Source organism: Pectinophora gossypiella, chromosome 10 (genome assembly GCF_024362695.1).
Source record: "Pectinophora gossypiella chromosome 10, ilPecGoss1.1, whole genome shotgun sequence".
Taxonomy (NCBI): domain Eukaryota; kingdom Metazoa; phylum Arthropoda; class Insecta; order Lepidoptera; family Gelechiidae; genus Pectinophora; species Pectinophora gossypiella.
In genome coordinates this window covers 16850755-16872573 of record NC_065413.1, presented here as the reverse complement: position 1 = coordinate 16872573, position 21819 = coordinate 16850755, and the positions used below count along the sequence as shown (strand labels likewise).

Genomic DNA, 21819 nt, shown 5'->3' with positions numbered 1-21819 from the left:
TTTTATATTTTTTATATTTTTGTTCGACGCATGTGACGTTGCCATGATAAGCCGTTATCAATTAATTTGTCGATGGACCGCGTGTAGAGGAGCGGGCCGCGGCCGCGGGGCGCAGCCGGGCGCGCGGCTCAGGCGGCCCGCGGGCCGGGCGGCGGGCGCATGCGCCGCGCGGTGACGTCACACATCGATCCGCCGCCATGGGCCGCCGTCACATTTGAGCACGTGAACGGCACATCCCCCACGGCATGTGGCCCCGACCAGTTACGTAACGCGGGCCAACACCGGATTTTTCATGTCTGTGGAGAGGGGAACGCGCGCTCATGTGCGGGCTAAGCTTTAGGACCAGGAACAGCCCTTCGCAGAAAACTTCCCTCCGATGGGGCGACAGCTGCGGCCCGCGCCCCAGGCCTAGCGCTCCGCCCGCCGCCGCCAGGAACTGATCATACGCGTTCTCGATACTAATATTTAGATGAATATATTTTAGATGGTTCGTGTTTCTATACTCGCATGGTCACCACGTTGATTTGGTAATTAGACAGTGCGGACACGGAGTGTCAGTTGTGAACTTTCCGTGGGTTATCGACGGAGCTACTTGTGATACACGGGTGAGTTTACAGTGATACATTTTTTGTAAGACCGTCACGTACTTAAGACACGTTTAAAATAAGCTGTCATCGTCTTTACAACACCCTGTCTAACGTAATGCGTCGACAACCGATAGGTGTTTATCACATTGTCTACTGATAGATGGCATAGACGTCATCAGGGGTTGCTGCGGTGGCACCTTTACAGTCAGGATGACCCCAAGGTCCCTGAAAGGTTACCGTTTCCGTGTGGGCCTCCTGAACTGCCGCGGTGCAAAGGTCAACGGACACACTCCGAACCTTTCCCTCCGAATTTTATGGACGAAACTAAAAATAGAAGTAGCATGCAAATGTACAGGTATTTTATTAGCATAAACAAGGTTTGTGCTATTTGCTCTCCCTTTTATATTATTGGTAGACATGCATACACATTGTTCAGGACACTTTTACTTACATTTACGGGTAGAGTGCTTCAGAGAAGATTCATCACTTTACTTTTTCATACCTACATCGGTTTGAAATTTATATAAACTTACGCCCCAAGGGGGTAAACAGAGGAGTATTTTGATATGAACCCCAGAGATGGATAGCCTTAAATGATAATGAGATGTTTAATACAGATGAGTTTTCGATGTTAGAGTATGCTCCATATCCTATGAATTTTATAAAGAGGAACGCTATAGAGCTCAGTCCCAGTTTCCCCACTTTTTGTGCCACACGTACCTACTACATAGCGCAACACGGACCTCCGCGGACCTACTAATTACAGGCTATTTATGACTGGGCTACCTACTATACCGTACCTATTTGATTACTGCCAGTTCAGATATAACTGAAAACACTTCAACTGTATAACTGTAACTGCCACAGACTGTCAACTGTCTGTGCACCGAATCTTTTTTTAGTTCAGATCGATTTCAGAGCGATCAACATTGCGGATTCATGGCTTCTTTTATCTCTGAACTACTATTATGTAGTTTTGAGGGACTAATTCCGGATCCATCTATTTATTAGAGAGCATTTACATATTATATGTCAGTAGATGTTGATAGTGGCTACAATACCTTTACATGTTTATATTACTTTCAACCATCTTGATTCGCCAGGGTTGTCCTCACACAATTGTTCTGTTATTTTCATACTTATATACACACATCCGCGCCCGTTCTTGTTGGGGCAGGCGGATACCATAGCATTGTACTTGTCTCGATCCTGGCATCTTTCGCTGCATTCTCGCTGATAAGTCTTCATATATGTTCGCCAGTTAAGAGTTTATGGGTTTACCTACTCTTGACATGTCTCTAAAACTTATCTGCTTAGGCCACCCACGTTCATACAAATCATCATCATCAATTTAAGAGCCACGCTCTTGTCGGTGCAGCATTTTCCATGCTACTTGTTTAGGGAAAAATAGGGCAGTGGTTTCCCTCTTGCCTTCCCCCCCGCAGTACTCTGTCTGACGCGAGTGGGATGGCGCCCAGAGTAGTCTATTACAAAGCCAAATATAAAATACAAATATACTTTTGTTTTCTTTTTTATATAATATATATTTTTTCTTTTTTTTATGTTCATCTGGGCCTTCCCCATTTATAGCATTTGCATTCGTCCCGTAGATCTATATCGTTATCTTTTTTTCGTTCTATCTATTAAAATGGTGGACTGCACACAATCGCTCTGCCGTTTACCATCCACACACTTCTAATTTTATTTTCCGTACTCTAAAGCGTCATTGTTAGGCAAATAACCTCCCCTACCCTAAGATTTGTCATACTTCTATGTACAGGTCATCTCTCCAACGCTTCTTCCTCTACCTCTAACTCTATATCCAAGAGTCCATTGATTAATCAGCCCAATGTGTGTTGTAGCGATCAGCGTAATCATCCAAGATGATCAACATAGCGGGCGTGGTGTCGATCATCCTGTTCTACGTGCTGATCCTGGCGGTGGGCATCTGGGCGGCGCGCAAGAAGCCGGCTGGCAACGACTCGGAGGAGGAGGTCATGCTGGCCGGGAGGTCCATCGGCCTCTTCGTCGGCATCTTCACCATGACAGGTCAGTACATCTACTTCTCTCGTGTGGGTTGTGAAGTGGATTACCGAACTCATCAACCCTAGTGTCACGGTTATTATTGAGTCGCCAAAGTCCAACATGACCCAAGTAACGACTACTTACTTACATTAGTAAGTAGTAACCGGGACCGACGGCTCAACGTGCCTTTCGAGGCACGGATCGTCCTACTTTCGAACAATCGGTTGATCAGCCCACAATATCCTAACCACAGTAGGGTTTACAAAGTGATTTCAGATGATGATGTGGTCAGTACTGACCTCGACCTCGAAGTATATTTTAGGATAACCTGACTGACATACAGTGGGCACCCCCTGGTCTGTTGTTTTCAATTTGTACTCATTTAATGCCACAAAAATTCACGTCAAAAAAGGCCGACAGAATATTCATATTATTTTAGTTCTACAAATCAAAGCAAAATCATTTAACATTCATCGTTTTACTCAACGTAATTATAAAGGATACTTGTTGAAAGTTAATAACATATAACTAAGCCTTTACTCTTTCTTCCACCTATCGTAAGAGAAGGGCGGCATTATTTTTGGTACTGTCAATCTAATAAAATAGAATTCAGTTTGTGTCAGTCTGAAAGAACATTTTAATTGTCTACAATCTCTGTAACCCGTCACAAGACAAAACAACAAGTTCAACAGCAAAGATATCAACAAAAATAAAAAAGGGATAAAAAAGCAAGTTATTGAAGAATGTTTAAGAGTATTTTAAAAATACAATTTTCAATTCTTTATTGCAGAAACTATAATATAGGAATACAAATTAAACAAACGAACAAAAGGCAGTCTTATTGCTAAGATAGCAATTTCTTTTGACGAGTCGAATGAATAATACTTTTGTTGATTATCAGTACCAGTAGCTCCCCCCATCCGACAGTCCCATTGGACGTGGCAGTGGGTAATCGTGTTAATGTGGTCTGGTCGGCCGGAACCATACCGTAACTCACGGTTCGCGCCGGACGTACAAATACGGTATACATCCTAACCCGAGCAGGCTTTAAGGGTTGATGTATGGTGTTATGGGTATTAGAGGTTTACGTTCCTCAAAAACCATATTGATGGCGCTGTATAGATTTTCCTTCGTTTAACCTTCTAATTTCATGGATAACAGACATAATATAACTGATGACCCTTTTTATTACACCCAGGCACAATTACATCTTTCACCCATTATTATTCTGATCAGAATAAAGAGGTAATATAGGTAGCAACATAACTCTATCTATCGGTTATTATCATAATTAAAACACATAATAACGGGTTCTTACCACATAATAACGGAGTCTCATATCCCCATATAAACGCGGTAAGAACCCGTTATTATGTGTTTCTATACATAATGTCAATCATTCATTAATCATGATGTAATCATTTTGTATTTGTATTTGCAAATATCAAGCAACAATTATTTTTATATTTTGGAATAATTATGTACCCGAAATAATTAATAATTATGAAATAATTTTGTAATTATGTGCCGTTGGTCCCGGCTATTAGCCGTAAAAACACCTCCACTAACCCGCAGTGGAGCAGCGTGGTGGAGTTTGCTCCATACCCCCTCCGGTTGATTGAGGGGAGGCCTGTGCCCAGCAGTGGGACGTATATAGGCAGTTTATATATGAACCCGAATAATGAGAAAATAGATAGTTATCACGTTCAATATTCAATATTCTTTATTTGCATACTATGATGGTGTACAAGTTTGGAAGTTAAAGCTGCACAGCGCCATCTATATTGTGTTTGGTGAACGGCTGGAATGTCCCTCATTGGTAATATAAATATTTACATAACATTTGTCGTCCAAAATACCTCAGTGTCTCAAGACGAAAGTCTTTGACCAGTGCGTGTTGCCAGTTATGACCTACGGCAGTGAGACGTGGCCGCTTGCTATGAGTCTCGTGAGGAGGCTCGGTGTCGCTCAGCGGGCAATGGATGCTCGGTATTTCCCTGCTCGATCGAATCAGAAATGAGGAGATCCGCAGGAGAACTAAAGTCACCGACATAGCTCGGAGAATTGCAAAGCTGAAGTGGCAGTGGGCAGGACACATAGCGAGGACAACCGATGGCCGATGGGGCGGAAAGGTTCTGGAGTGGCGACCACGTGTCGGACGACGCTCAGTGGGTAGGCCCGCTACAAGGTGGACCGACGATCTGGTGAAGGTCGCAGGAAGCCGCTGGATGCGGGTAGCGCAGGACCGATCGTCGTGGAGATCCTTGGGGGAGGCCTATGCCCAGCAGTGGGCGTCATACGGCTGATGATGATGATGATGACATAACATTAAGCTAAAGACTATATCCCAATTGGGATACTCTGACTACCTCTGTACATCCATCGCATGATAAACTAAGAATGAGCTATCTCAAACTGAAAACAATATCATTATTTTGAGTCATCTGTAGTTATTTATCTAAGTTTCGATTGAAATTATCTAACCGATAAGAGATTGCGAGCACATGCGAGACACCCAATACAAAAAGAAACTTCCAAAAGCTGCTCAGCTTGAAATTACAATGTTATCGATTTGGGTAACGACCTCCGTTGTTGAGCGTTGAGCTCACGATCCGGAGGTCCCGGGTTCGATTCTCGGTGGGGACATAACACAAAAATTACTTTGTGATCCCTAGTTTGGTTAGGACATTACTGGCTGATCACCAGTCGTCGTCAGTGTTGTCCGAAAGTTAGATGATCCGTGCTTCGGAAGGCGCGTTAAAACGTTGGTTCCGGTTACTACTTACTGATGCAAGTAAGAAGTCGTTACATGAGCCATGTCAGGGGCCTTTGGCGGCTCAATAGTAACCCTGACACCAGGGATGAGGTTGGTACTCCACCTCACAACCCACACGATAGAAGAAGAATCGATTTGGGTTCATACCCTGTAATGATACCATTCATTGTGTTAAAACTTAAATAAGTAGAAGTTAATATCTATTGACTTACTTCAATACCTCATGAACGTATTGTGTACCTAGTTGCTAGGCGCTAGTATTGACACAAAGTAAAACCATTCCAAAAATTGTAATTATTGATTTCACCGCCTCGTGGCGTAGGCACTGCGGGCGGCCAGCGGGGGGGCCTTACACGTCTCCCGTCCAGGGTTACCTCTATCAACTCAAACTTACTGTTTGCTTATACGTATAATTTGGTTGCAATGGATCCACATAGTCTGGTCCTTAGGGTGTCAATGTAATGTACCCGCGGAACTCTAGTAGGTAGTCGGTTGAACAAATAGTGACAATAATAGAAAAAGGAAATTTAAAAATTGAATTTTCTTCTTGTCTTGTCTCTCTAGTATGTCGTGGCCAGATCGTAAAATTGATCATTTCATGATGTGGTCGACCATTTCATGAAATGGTCATATTTCATGAAATGGCCAACTTAAGTTGACCATATCGTTGAAACGTCAACGTTTAATGATATATCAATCTACGTTTGGCCATATCGTTAATGTAGGCGGTGTCCATTCTATGTGGTGTAATAAAAATGCGAATAGTCGATTAATTTCTTAGGTTCAAAATTATCTGCCTATTCGATATGGAAAATTGAACAATAACATTGATTCATCGATTATAATATCATTCAAGTTTTAAATATAATCGACACCAGCGCCACTATCGGTGGATAATGTTACAAATTTTACGATATGATTGCCAATGTTTGGCCATATCATGAAGTAATCATGCGTTTAGTTGCTCTTATCGTTAAACGTTTTGTGTTCATTGATCTGGCCAAACTACATCATGATGTAGCCAACGAATGATATTCTATTTCATGAAATATGACCATTTCATGAAATGATCGAGCACATCATGAAATGATCAATTCTATGATCTGGTCACGACATGTATATATTTTATGGAATAATTTTAATTTTTTCATGCTTTTTTATTTTTTTAGGTTAAGTTATGTTTGTTTTTTACAAATAAAAATGTACTTTATGACACCAAAATAAATAAAATAGTTACAAAAGAGACTTAACTAGGTACATTGCTAATGGCGGCATTAACGCTGAAAGCAGACAACCATAAGGCGAGGAAATATGTAAAAAAAAAAGTTTTTTACGTAAATATTTTTGGTGAAATAAATTATAAACAGCTGACTTCATATTAGCCACTAGCATACTATATTTCTGCTCAGATTTTCATGGTCCAGACTAACCCTCTCACAAATACATTTGTAAAGGCCGTTTAAGCTCAATGCGAGGTGTATTTATAGAAGTACATCCCCTGCAGCCTGCATTATTAAATTGTCTCGGCTGACAGACCTCGCTGGACGAAGGGTTGTACCCTGGTATTCTAGGACGAACCTGAGTAGGGGTCTATAATGAATATACTATTTATTTTAATTAGTTATCACAAGTCCACTGACAAAAAAGACAGCTGAAGCTTGTGAAATGTGGTGTCGGAGAAGGATAGAAAGAATAAGTTGAGAAGGATTATCAATGAGGACTTCCTAATTGCTACAGAGAGTAAGGAAAAGGAAACAAATATTAAGAATTATCGAGTTCAGATGATTAAACCAAATAAAACACGATTATTTTATTAAAATCTTCACAGAAGTGAAGATAGTAAGAAAAACCAAGAGGAGTTTACATGTAATAAATTTAAGTGAAGGCAAACGTCGTGTCTTATAAGGTAGTCAAAGAATTGGCCTTTTATAGACAAGAATGGAGAATGCTACACTGACAAGAGAGTGAGTATTAAATTAGTGATGATGATGATGATCAGAAGTCCTATCAAAGCGTAAGATAACTTTACTGGTAACTGAAAGCTGAGTCTTATTCGCGTATCGTTTCGTCCGTGTATCCTTATCACACAAGCTAGCGATCATGATACGTCGTCCATGCTGCGAATACGGTGATCGGATTGGGAAAATTATACATTATGAACTTGGCTACAGGCTCTTGTGGGTCGTTGTTGTGGTGGGCTCTGATGTGGCTGGCGAAACCGAACTTCGACTGGAATGGGTTTGGAATGGCGCCGCACCGTTCACACGAGCATCAATTTGTTTGAAATGAAGCGTTTATTGGGTACTAACTAGTTAGTGGTACAAGAGGTTTCCTATCTGCGTGGGATGGTTCGCATCGTTATTCGAACGAACCGTTTTTTGATTGATAATTTTGCGGTATTAAAATAATTTCACTGCCCACAGATAATTAGTGTAATGATTAGGTAACGGCAATTTTCCAGCGTTCATCTACCGTTTCAGGTACTACTAAAATGACTGATTATGCGTTTTAATTTCCATTATGTAACCTGTTGTCGAATAAAACAAAATTTACGACACTTACGAAACATATAAGTACCGTGTTTCAGTATTTGTTCGCAATATTCCTACAACGCGGTACGTGTTGTTATGAAATTGTGCAACGACGCCAAATGTTTTGATTTATAAATGAAGAAATCTATTATTGATGGAAAATATGAAATTAAAAGAACTGTAGAGCGATGGATTGGCGTGTTAAAATCGTAAGTAGTTATGATATTTGTCAAATCATCTCGACTTAACCTCAAAATTAATTGAATTGTCCCTTTACCATAGAATAAAGAATAATACTGCGTATAGAACGGAAACTGTCCGCCCCGCACCTATTCTTAACCGGACACCGACCTCACCCCCTCTGAGTCCTACTCTATTATTCTAAATGGTCATAGGCCGCTAAGAGGTAAGGTCCCTACTTACTCTGTCTCGCTTCCACTTACGTGGTAAAGATTGTTCTTTATTATTCATTTGTCAATTAGCGGCTCTCTGTCATGAGTGTGATTTTATCTGTCATATCCACAATTAAAACACATAATAACGGGTTCTTCTCTCTCTCTCTCTTTATTTAAGAGCTGCGCTCTTGTCGGTGGAGTAATCGCCATTACTCCATAGATAGGGCGTGTAGAACGGTGGTTGCCCCAATCGCCTTCCGTTCCGCAGTACACCGTCCAATTTCTCAATCGGTGATGTTCTAGCTAGAGCCCTACCAGAATCCATTTCCTCGGCCTCAAACCAGTACACGGAACGGGTTCTTACCGCGTTTAAAGTAGGGATATGAGACTCTACCACTACTATGAGTATTTTATCTATCTATCTATCTATCTCCCGAACGCGGAAGAACCCGTTATTATGTGTTTTAATTATGATAATAACCGCGTAAACTTAAAACAATGTCATATCATTCACACAGAATAGATCTGCATATAGTTCAGTCTGATAACAATCTAACGTCAATTTCAGAATACGAAACTTAAGTGTATCATATTAGCGTTGCTGTTAGTGAGCCAAGCATGGGCTCAGTTCCCGATCTATCCGGGCCCGCCGATGGCGTACCCGGGCCCGCCGATGTTTCCGCCCATGCAGATGATCATACCTGTCGGCGTGAGAGTGAAGGTCCGCACCACCACCACCACTACCACTACCACCACACCGAAACCAGAAGCTGCAGCCGGTGGTGGTGGCGACGGCCCCGGGGACACCGTGTACGTGGGTATCCCCATGCCGGTTCCGGAGCCTTACCCCATGCCGGTGCCCGTGCCCTACGAGGTGCCCGTGCCGGTCCCGCAGCCCTACCCCGTGCCTGCTTTCCAGCCCCCGCCTCTGTTCTGGGGGTAGTATCACCATTATCTGAATACTTTCATACTCGTATAATTAGCAACAGTAATAAAGGTTGCTGGGGTTAACAACCAACCTCATAACCCACACGATAGAAGAAGAACAGTAAGAATAATAATAACATTTAACAGAATGTACGTAGTTAAAGATCTTCAGATGTAACCGAGTAGGTATTGAAAAGCCTGAGGGATAAAAAGGCCACATTGACGCAACTCATCCTCATCACATCACTATGTTAAGAGCCACGCTCTTGTCGGTGCAGCATTCTCCATGCTACTTTTTAGGGGAAAAAAGGACAGTGGGTTCCCTCTTAATCATAATCATGTCATTTATTGCGTTCCACATGGTAGGTGGTTGGTAATATAAGGTATGTAACACATATGGACCCGGATTGGGCACAGCAATTTAAACGAGAGTTAAAGCATATTTTTTAGGCTTAAACATAATAAATATTAACAAGTATACATAATTTAGACGTAAAACTAAAGTACTTAAACAACTAATCATTAAAAAACTCCTGCAGAGTATAAAAACTCAGCAATTCATCCTAAAAAGCAATATTGCTATTTGATATTTGTAGATATTGTGCACTTACTTTTATTACGTATATGCTCAAATGTCAAATATTACTTCATTAGATGAATTGCTTCAAAGTAGCTTTTAGACCCCCGTCTCAGGTGTGCAAACTAATTTTAAGGAGTTAATTATGGCCTGTTTCATCACTTGCTGATAAACAGTCTGTTAGCTTGTTCTGCTGCATAAAGTGTCTGATAGCATACACACCATGTATAAGCTTACGACTATATTTCCAATTGGGGTAGTCAGAGGCACATTCATCGCATGATGAACTCAGTATCCAAGGGTTACCGAACTACTATATGTTTATTCAACGTGATAGTAGGTAAAACTATCTACCAAACAAGTCCCAGATAGTCAGTCAGACGGTTATCACCAAGCCGTGAATTTTTTTTTTTTTTTTTTGACGAGACTTATTGCAGATTTGCCGCAGATGGCATTAACTACTTGGCCGGACAAATGGGGAGCGCTGAAGGCTCTCACCCGGTACAACGTTTAAGACAACAGGCCTGAGGGTGCCCAGTTGGGCGCGAACCTCGGCTCAGGGCGTCGTCTGAGAGGAAAAATATTTGAAAGAATTAATCGACCCTAGTGGGGCGATAGCGATAAGCGCTGAATGAGGGAAATCGTCGACCACGCCGGCGGGGTCGGTATCGGGGTCCTATACCAAGCCGTGAAACATGCCTCAATATTGTAAATTAAATTATTTATTTTAATTTCACTCGTTTTTCTGAAAATTATTCCTTCCTATCTCTTCCTATTTCTAGTACATTACAGTTCAAAAATGCACAGGATTACGCGTTTATTCCTAATTTAATTAATTTTATGAATACGTAAATCGTATGATGACGTCGACGTATTTTCAGTGATATTTTTCCGCTCATTAATGGTGGTCATGAATGAATGAAGTTTGTCCATTAATGGCAGTGACGTGTGGTGACCATGGTGCCTAATTGAAGTTTCTATTATATACGAAAGGGATCTCCCTCACGGCGCGATCGGATATCGCTTAACAGATACATAAAATGACAAATACATTCACGCACAGGAAATGCGTTGCATGTGCGACTTTAGGGCAAGGTTACAAAATTAGACCACACGTAACAAAAAAATTCTCGTTCACCACTTTTTGATGAAGTCTTAATTTATAATATTATTTCATGAACACATTTTGACAATTTGTAAAAATTGTCGGGTTGTTATCTAGCCTATAGATTAGTATCTATATCATCACATGTTTCGATATCGCACAAATAGCATCGCGCCGTGAGGAGGTTCACGAACTCCTGTCGTGACACAGGCGTCTAGTACGGCTACCTATAATTCCATTCAACTATTTAATAAAACAGTGCGGAGGGGAGGTGTTACGAATTAAATGAGTTTAGTGTAAATGTGTCGAGGTTAGGTCAGAGAGGGCCTAACATGGTGTTTTCTATTTTTCATAATCATAATCATATCATTTATTGCGTTCCACATGGAATCAATTTTTCGGATAATCTTCTATGCTTTTCGGGTTATATCATTACGCTCATTGCATGTAATAGTTTTTTTCATTTTCTATATAGTATGGTAATGGGCCAATACTCTCAGAATTACCTACTTATAAGCACTTATTAATTTTCATATGAAGCTACGACATTGGTTCCTGGAAATACCGATGAATATTTCATTACTACGGTAGAGAAATGTCCTACATTTAGCTGTAATTTTATAACAAGTTATTATTCGAAGTTCTATATCTGTTTGAATTCGAGGAATTTGGGTAATCTTTTCATTCTTTCGCACATTTTTTTTAATTTGTTATCGTTGTTGTTTCCTCAACTTGATGCTATTAACTACTTGGCCGGACAAATGGGGCGCGCTGACGGCTCTCACTAGGTACACAATTTAAGACAACAGGCCTGAGGGTGCCCAGTTGGTCGCGGACTCAGGGCGTCGTCTGAAGGGGTCTATATATCTTCCCAGAAGCATGACAAACATTTTTTTATATAAAAACGTGTATTTTCAACGACTCACGAGATATAAAACACCGACTAAAAGACTTATCAGACTCCGCCATTACGAAAAGTGGAAAAACGAGAACGTAAAAGCAGCCTAAAAGCTAAGTAAGATAAAAGAATTATTCTCCAAAACATCTCGTCACCGTGCTGTTACTCGCATTTAGAGGTCCATTTATTCCACACGCGGGCGTGGTCCTGGGTTGTACTCTGTCACTGATAAAAGGGAAAGGTATTTTTGCAGGGAAGTTTAATCGAAAACCTGACAATAGGGAACTACTGGGTAGATAAGGTTAAGGGTCGGCTGCGGAGGGGTGAGGGGGGTGGGACCCACACGGACACGCTCACGCGGTGTGTTGGACGTTTTGGAAAGACTGGCGGCCTTACAAATAAACCTGATGTAACTTTTTATACCGATCATAACCTAAGAATAAGCACAATTTACAAATAAACTCTGAATAACTTATACCTCGGTGTAACGTCTCATACTATCGCTAAACCAACCCTCGCCCTAGTTTAAGTTCGGAATAACCTAAACTTGACTGACATTGACAGATGTGATTTGTTGGTTTCTTCGCGGATTTTTTAAATTATCTCCTTATTATCGGCTTATACCAGGTTTAACTATTCCTAGTATAATCTTGAAATAAGGATGGAATTTTTATTTGTAAGGCCGTATCTGTCGATTTAGGTACCTATTTTATTTATATCTTTTAATCTAATCCAATGTATAAGTTTATTTATTATTTATTTGTACACAATGAAACAGACACAAGAAACGTACAAAGAAAACAGATAGTACAGGCAAGCTTATCTCTAAACAAAGAGATTTCTTCCAGCTGACCTACGTGACAAGAGAGACTACACACCTCTTTCCACTTTATCTTTCTTTAAGGATATGAATGATAATGTTAAAAGACTGTCTTAATTATCTATTCGTATTTCCTTCATATACTTACTAAGGTATTATTTCCTTAATTATTATTAAGGAAAATTTGAACTATAACATAACTCCGTAAATAGAGATAAGCGAACACGATAAAAGTTACTAAAACATTGCCTTAATGAGAACTATGACTGTACTAATGTCAAACAGGAAAACGAAATCTTGATTAGGTAAACACACACCGGGAGTAGAGTAGTAACTCATTACCAATTTGCTAATTGCTTGGCGGTAGGGCGCCCACTCGCCCACGTATCACCCACTCAGGCGCCCATGAACCTGATACCCACGCCCACGCGCCCACGATAACGTACACAGCGGCGACTGCATCAAAACCTACGTATTTTTGTGATTGAAACGACCCGTACAGGCGAGTTTGCTCCTTACTGTTGGAACTGAAGTTATAAAACTAAAATGTTACCTTAAATCTGTTTTATTACATTACACGTGCGGTTGACATTTTGAATCTGCCATCGTTGATTCCCTGAAGTCTTGGCCTGGGTTATATAGACGTCGTGTTGCAAATGTCGCAGTTGCCATGTGTAATACATTAGTTTAGTTTATTAGTTTATTTCTGTTACCACAGAGGAAATCATAACACATAATAAGTACACGACTACACCTCAATTGGGGTAGTCAGAGGTAGAACACACACACATTCATCACAAGAAATCCCAAAAAACGCGAGAAATTCCTAGGTAGAATTTATTCAAACTCAAATCAGAATCAGGTAGGTACCTACTTTACCTGACTTCTCAGGTAAAAAAAAACCAATCCTACACATCATCCTGCTCTTCTGAGCAGCCTCTAAATATGAGTAGGGACTTAATATGGTATGATCCATACTCCTTCATGCTCTGAATTGTCTGAGAAGAAAATGTTATTGAAAATTATATCAGAAGAAAGTCTTTCAAAGGCACAGGTTTCCTCCGTTACTAAAGCAAATAAATTATAACATAGAAAACACTTTATGTGAAAATGTTTGTTATACTTACCCGGGGCGCTCGCGTGGTTATTAAGAAACATTTTTCCTTTGTCATTATTTCTAACATTCTTTTATTTGTTAACTTTATTAAGAAGCAAGAAAAAATTCTGTTAGCGAGCTAGTTCATTAGCATCGCCTGGGATGGCCCATTGTAATCTGGAAACTTCCGCAGCTACTAATTTACTACTTGTATCGTTCTTGTACATTGTTTCGTCTGTGAGGCGCCGGCAGCCTTAATGGATTCAATAGTTAATTAGTTTCTTGTGAAGTGATTGATCAGTAAGTAGTTTTGTGGTCGTCGATTTCCCCCTAGCAGCGTCGATTTACTTTCTCGGACGACATCCTGAGCCAAGGTTCGCGTCCAACTGGGCATCCTCAGGCATGTTGTCTTCAACGCCCCCCATTTGTCCGGTCAAGTAGTGTAGGCCGGATGAAACACCAAACACCGAAATCATATTCACTATTTTATATTTCAATTTCAAGTGACTATTGTACACGTCCAAACGGTTAGAGCGCTCTGACTTGAATGCCCCCTTCCGCCTAGAATGCCATGTCAGCCATATTGATTTTTGTCAGTGTGGCCAGTGTAATAAACTAATATAAATTAAACCTTACAGAAGTAAAATGTCATATGCGATGAATCTATAATAAGTCGATCATAACGCCCAGAGAATATAAATATAAATACAGCCATTATCAATCACTCAAAAATTGTGCTTGCCACGAGGTAAAAATTGCGTTGTTTTTGTCAAGTGACAGCCATAATATGTCCTGTCCGGTCAAGTAGAACGGCCATAAAAAAACTCCAAAAGGTTAGCATAATAAAATCTCCAAGAGGCACAGAGGAGGTCTTTATATTATTTACCAATTACAGCTAGTGTTTATATTTGAAATTACTTTTACCACAATAGACGACATACTCGGGCTCAGGCGCCTCGTGGCAATCTGGTCTGAGCTCAAAGGTCCCACCCCCTCCCTTTTGACCCTCCAACATACCTACGAATAACCTTCCTAAACCAACAACTTCAAAACAATGAAAAACATAACTAACTAAAACAACAGACACCGCCTGTTGTAACACAGTTTCATAATGGGCTAAGGACAGTTATGTTCATCTCGAATCAATTTCAGGATCAAATACAGATAAGTATGTCAAAGTAAAAAAAAGCTCTTTTTAAAAAATATATATTTTATAAAATCATTTTTGCAAGCAAACTGCTTCCGTAAAATACTAAAATGTTTTTATATTTTATACGCGCTTATCGTAAATTACTTACAAGTTAATTATTTTGGACTTGTTTAGGTGTCTGTGCGGGATACATTTTAAAGACCTCCGGCATAGTTCATGTAACGAGTAGTAACGACTACGTACTTACATCAGTAACTTGTAACCGGGACCAACGGCGTAACGTGCCTTCCGTAGCACGGATCATATTGCTTTTCGGACAATTAGGTGAAAACTAGGGATACAGTGATTTTTGTGGTATACCCCCACCGGAATTCGATTCCGGGATCTCCGGATCATAATTCTAACGTTCAACCGCATCTGCTAGGTAATCGTAAGCGTTTATTGAGCATATTGAGCATATTAGTATGTGATGTATCGTAAATCTAGAAAGCGGCTTTCTCAAAAAATATTTCTGACGTGATTTTTTTTAAAAAACTTCGAATTCATTAAATTAATTTGAAAAATTTGCGATTACTTTTTTTACCTGACTGAAACTAGCACATTTATAGGTTACTTATATCAACAAAAACACATCTGAATGTGATTTCATAGAAAGGCGCTTACAAACGAGGTTTTCACAGAGCGACGATGAACTTTTGAAACCTTACTGTACCAGCATGTATTCGTCCGTTGAGAAGTCACTGTCAGTGCAGCCACTGAATGCAAATGTCGTCATTTGCATGTCGGAGGAGCACTGGGAGGACCCGAGCGGAGTAGTAAAGAGGTCCTCTTGAGAGTTTTCACGTCTCCTTTGATTCAGTATTTCACATAATTTCACTTATTTGGTAAAAGAGAGACCATTGTATATTATAGGAGGCAAGGAATGAATTGTTAGATGTTGCGTGTCATTTTTGTGTGTTGTTTGTTTTTTGTGTTGTGTAAGGAATGTGATGACTAATGACAGTGTAATTTATTATAATTATTTCGCAATTAATGTACTTAATGATTATATTTTTTTTATTAATTTTGTTTTATATGCATGTTATAATTTAAATAACTAAAATGCAGACCAAATGTTAAATACTGACCAACTACAAACTGTATTTATTTATTTATTTACCATAGATATTGCCAATAAATGAATTATGATACTGGTTGTAGCTCTACACATGACATTTTTATTTAAGCGACGATGTTACCTATAGAAGCCAGAAGATGTTACCTTCTTCAATAGAAGAAGAGACCTATAGTCTTGTGAACTAATTGTGGGTTAATAAAAAAAACCTTTTTTTGACGTGACTTATTGTAGATTTGCCGCAGATGGCATTAACTACTTGGCCGGATAAATGGGGAGCGCTGAAAGCTCTTGTAGCGGACCCAACTAGTTGGCCACCTAGTTCCGCTCACATGCAACAGATGGCGCCACATTCAATAATGCAGTCTTCAAGCGGTCGTGAAACGCGGTATCGAAGTTTACACGGCAAGACGCATATATACAACTTCCAACACGACACTGTTGGATCGTCGATCCCTAGTCACACTACCAACTTGTGGCTAGCGGGGTACTATGCTCTGTTCGGTACCCCGAAAACACCCTTTGGCGGCAGCACATCCTTGCCGCCAAACTCTCACCCTAAAAAAACCTAAACTAAATATATTTTATGGGAATCCTTGTTTTGTTTGAGTTTAATTACTGTTCGTCTAATAGAAAGCTCGGTGAGGCGTGGGTACTTAGTTCATTTTGCAATGGATGTACCTCTGACTAGCCCGTTGGGATATAGTCTTATTTATTATGCTTATGTATATAGTCAGGAGCAGAGTTCGTCACCGATACATGAACTTGCGTCTCTCGAGCGCGATACACCAGCACTGAGTTGCGTAGTTATGCAGCCTACACCTCCTAATTGTTATCAGTACGGGTGGCCGCCGCTGACTCGAGTCGCGCCATGGCCACCGCGAATTGCCGCGTAAGCTTTCGTCCATTCTTATTACTGGAAGCGAGGTGTGGGATGCATCCGGCCCAGTCAGATATGCATGATAGTTTTAGTTTAGCTTTTAGTCTTGTCTTGTAACTCGAATGTAGAGCACAGCTCCATTTTTAATAATATAAAATTCAAACTTCAATTTTGTATTTTTTAAAAACGCTCTACCGCGTTCCCAAAATCTTACTACGAAGTGTGTTCCGTTTATGCTGGTAGATATTTACATACATTCATAATTAATTTCCGCCCCAGTTGTCTCTGGTGGGATAGAGTCACAAGTATGAAGGCAACAGGCTAACACGTTTTGACATGAAGCTCTATGATGGATTTGAACCGTGTAAGTTAGTCAGTCCGATGTAATGTTCCGTCATTTTACAAAGGACACAATCCCTCTGTTGGATTTTACGACATGCCTCCTGTCCTCCGACTCTGAATAGTACTGACACTGCTGCCCTCAATCAGGTTCCAGGTTACAGTAATAGAAATGTTTTATTGCGACCATGTGTTCTTAAAAATTATGGTGTTATAAAAATACAGAAGTAAGTGTTATAGTATCAACATGGACCCGGTAAGGGCACTGCAACTGGTAGAGAGGACAACATACTTAATTATAAGTCAGCGATACAATTTGTATTTATCATACTTACTACATTAGATGCTGTGACTTGCCCCTTTCTTTTTTCTTTAGGTAAAAAAACAGTTTCTTTTTAATTTGTTATTTTGTAGTTGGTTATTTTATTGAAGTCATGGAATACAGTTTAATTGTTATAGGTTTGTTATCAAAGCTCAGTACATACCCACGCAGCCACGCTCTTGTCTGTGTAGCATCCTCCATGCTACTTTTTAGGGAAAAATAGAGCAGTGGTTTCCCTCTTGCCTTCCGCCCCGCAGTACTCTGTCGTATAACTATTTATTTACATTAGGCGGAAAAACTACTTCTGCCGACACACACACCCTGTGAACAGGGAAAACGTCGAACCAATTAGCAGTCAAATGGCCCCTTTGGTTTGTATATAGCTGCGAGGTGATCATACTATGCCGGGCGCGGGGATATTACCTTACATTGTACTGTACCATAGGATAAGGTTATTATTAATTAACTTTACCAAAATGGCTAATGGCTACAACAGGAGCGAAGTTTCTCGAAGTAATTGAAGTACCTCTAGATTAATAACATTTTTGCTTATATATATGGTAGGATTATTATAATCCTCCACCACAACGCCCTGAGGTGCAGTTGGCGCTCAACTGGGCACCCTCAGGCCTGTTAGCCAGTCCCCATGTGTCCAGCAAGGTAGTTAATGCCATCTGCGGCCAACCTACAATAGGTCATGAAATTACGTTTTGTCAATGCTCTTATGAACGCATTTACCTTTTATTATTTTAATAATAAGTTAAATTTTATACGTAATAATTATTTCTATCTTTAAATAAATTAACGAATAAGTACAAGTTTAGGTACTTATATGATTAACTGAGGATGTTTTTATGAGGTTGAGGGACCTTACCTTCGTAGTTAAAAGGTTTAATTGTGAACAAATGCCGTGTAGAACAACTAAGTATAACAATTCCTAATCAATAATTATTTTTCTGCACACACAACTCTAACAGAGGTACTCGAAACGTCGATAAAATACTCGTAAATATACGATATAAAACAAAACATTTATAATTTGAAAATCCGTTGAGACGGTCGTACCCCAATCGATGTTGTAACGGGACGTCCGTAGTAATATGCATGACGTCATCCGTAGCAAACAACTACGCTGCGTAACACCCACGCGGCCAGAAAAAGAAATCGATCTTACCGTGCGCACGGACATCGTTTATATTGAACATGATAGATAACTCAAAATGACGCGGAGTAATGTCGTAGCAAAATATGTTTGGTCCCTCGAATTTGTCACAGCAAGTGGGCCGTGAGGCAAACTTGAGAGTTATTATTCATGGCGTGTCGGGCTCCGCGGGAATAATCAACAGATTCCTTTCATAATATAATATTGCTTGTCAGGGTTGCTTTACATTCGAATGTATAGGTAATATGATTTTAGATTTAACCTTGCCACATCCGCGACGCACAGGTAGGCCAGTAATTCAATTGTTCATCATCATCAATTTAAGAACCACGCTCTTGTCAGTGTAGCATTTTCTCTATCATTCTTGTCTATCAAAGGGCAATTCTTTGACTTCCTTATAAGACACGACGTTCACCTTCTCTTAAATCAAGCAAGCTTTTGTAAGCTTTTCTTGGTCTTCCCCTTCCTCTCTCCTTCTAGCTTTCCTTCTATTATGTTTTTAATAAATTCGTCGTGTCTTATTAGCTGTCCAATCATCTTGCCTCTTCTGTCCTCAATAATTCTTAGTATTCGTCAATTGTTACTTTGAAGAAATAATAAATCATTCAATAATTCCTTATTATTTATTTACTTAAAATCAGAATAAACAACGTTGGTGTGCAATTTCAAAATTAGAACATATTAAATACACTGTTATGGCTGCGCGCAGCCCTCTTGATTGAAGACTAAAGTACCCAGCCAAGGGGGTGAAGTACCTAAATCCACCTCGGCCTGGCGGGGAGCGGAGAGTTATTTTCATTCTATGCCTTGACTAAAAGTTGAGTACTGACGTCCTGGTGTTTGTTGCAGCGACGTGGGTGGGCGGCGGGTACATCAACGGCACGGCCGAGGCGATCTACACCTCCGGCCTGGTGTGGTGCCAGGCGCCCTTCGGGTACGCCCTCTCACTCGTCTTTGGTAAGTCTACCTCCAACTACTCAGATTACCTAGATAATTTTATAATGTACACTGCTTGGTCCTTCCACCACTTGCTATGTAAAAAACGTATCTCTAGTGATACATCATTAAAATGCTATTCACCATACGTCATAATCGTTTGCAACAGCAAATCGATAGTGACAGTGATAAAAATGACCGATTCTCTCTTGTTTTACAAATAATGAAACCTTTATCGACTTACTAACGAAAAATAAACATGCGGTGAACATAAGTATGTAAGTACCTAAGTATTTGATGACCAAGCAAAATTGAATCCAATTATCAAATAATTCGATTAGGTAACAAATTCAAATTTAAAAATATCTTTATTCAACTTAGGTTAATTTATAAAACTTTGCCTTGGGTATTTGTAGCCTCACAGTTGATGGGTCTGTTTGTCCCCAGGCGGCATATTCTTCGCGAACCCGATGCGCAAGCAGGGTTACGTGACGATGCTGGACCCGCTGCAGGACTCGTTCGGCAGCCGCATGGGCGGTCTACTGTTTCTGCCTGCTCTGTGTGGGGAGGTCTTCTGGGCTGCAGGCATCCTGGCTGCACTTGGTGAGTCATAGTAGACTACAGTAGACCAAAGCAGGATCCATTCGGCAGCTGTATGGGCGGTCTATTATTCCTGCTTGCTCTATGTGAGGAGGTCTTCTGGACTGCAGGCTGACTGGCTACACATGGTGAGTCATAGGCAACAGTAGATCATGGTGGATGGAACTTGTTTGATGGTTTCTTACCTGGTTAGGCAAATGAGAAACGCTTCAGTCAGTATCATAATAATAATGATTTTCAGTTTCCCGCACCGCATTAACATCCGCCATTTTATCTTCCTGGCAGGTTTACATTATTGTACGTCTGGCAAGACATTGTACGTCTCGTAGAAGTTTTAATGTTCTTTTGAAACTAAACTATCTACAGGATCAAGTAGAACAACAATATCTTATTACGAACTATGTTGTAAAAGTCAACAAGGGTTTGAGTGGTTTTGTAAGATTTAGTTTGACTGATAAATGTGAAAATAAGAACCCAGCGGCGTGGAAGCGCGTCCTTGGCACAGTTATCTAACGCTCGATTGAACGAAGTGTAGCCTCGAACACTTCGCCACGGAACTGGGAAATATCTACACGTGTTACCATAAATCATAAAATAGCGCGGATTGTATGCGACGCTCGTAATCCCTAGTGTTGCCATGTGAGTTAAGTAGCGCCAGTTGATAATTTAACGACGTTAGGCAGGATCAGCAAATTGGTCAGTCAAACATTGACGACATTTTCTGGAAGGATGGGTGTAAACATGTCCCTCTCTTATAGATCTGTTATACGGGTTTCGAGAGCTTGGATTTAAAAAAAAAAACTTTATTTTACATTACGTATTAATTTTAAATTAAAGTGGAAAAAAACTATGTTTTACGTTAAATTTAGAAACGGAAAACAGATTTGGTAAATGGGAAACAGAGAGTTTTGGACCGCTCGATGGATAGGATGAGACTGACTAGGATGCGTGGGAAAGACGAGCTATGAGAATAAGGTGCTGACTATTACAAATTAACATTAAATCTAGGATTGGTAGATTTTAGGTAAAGCCGAGCATTATTAGGACCTCTGCTATGGTGTGTCAGGTTTCTACCATTATACCAGAGACGTCGTTCCCCTTTACTCATTCAACGTAATTAATTGCACCTCCATGTATCAAAGATGTGTAAACACGAAATCCTGTTGATCTCACCACGCATCGCGCGCAAGCTCTTATAATTCCTAGGTTATGTTTGTTTATCCGCACGGATTTGTTGCGAAGCGTTAATAAAACGCGGCAACGAACCATTACCGTATCCGGGTGAAATCGGGACCATCCGGTGCGCGCCGGTTGTCGGAATCCGGGTATGTGAAGCGAACGGGGTAATACTATTAATGGCAACAGGATAACCTTGTTTGACGCTCACGCTCTGCTGGGAACCCACAGTCGTTTCGTACGTAACATGGCTGCTTGCGTACAGGTCTGTCAATAGATCGAAGTAAATAGAAATAAATAAGATAAATATACATAGTCGAAGCACGGAATCTTACTTTTTCGGACAAACAGGTGATTCAAGCCTGAAAAGTCCTTACCAACAAAGGACAGTCTCACAAAGTGA

General features: G+C 40.3%; 1 protein-coding gene across 1 annotated transcript in view; it reads left to right on the top strand.

Annotated features, from left to right (window-relative positions):
* The first annotated feature begins 210 nt into the window (after positions 1-210).
* Positions 211-21819, top strand: part of LOC126370013 (high-affinity choline transporter 1) — a 62908-nt gene continuing 41299 nt past the window's right edge. The window contains exons 1-4 of the mRNA XM_050014635.1: positions 211-605; positions 2450-2636; positions 19554-19661; positions 20088-20243. Of these exons, the coding sequence (XP_049870592.1) occupies positions 2471-2636; positions 19554-19661; positions 20088-20243 (430 nt within the window). The 5' untranslated portion in view covers positions 211-605; positions 2450-2470. The remainder of the gene's footprint in view (positions 606-2449; positions 2637-19553; positions 19662-20087; positions 20244-21819) is intronic.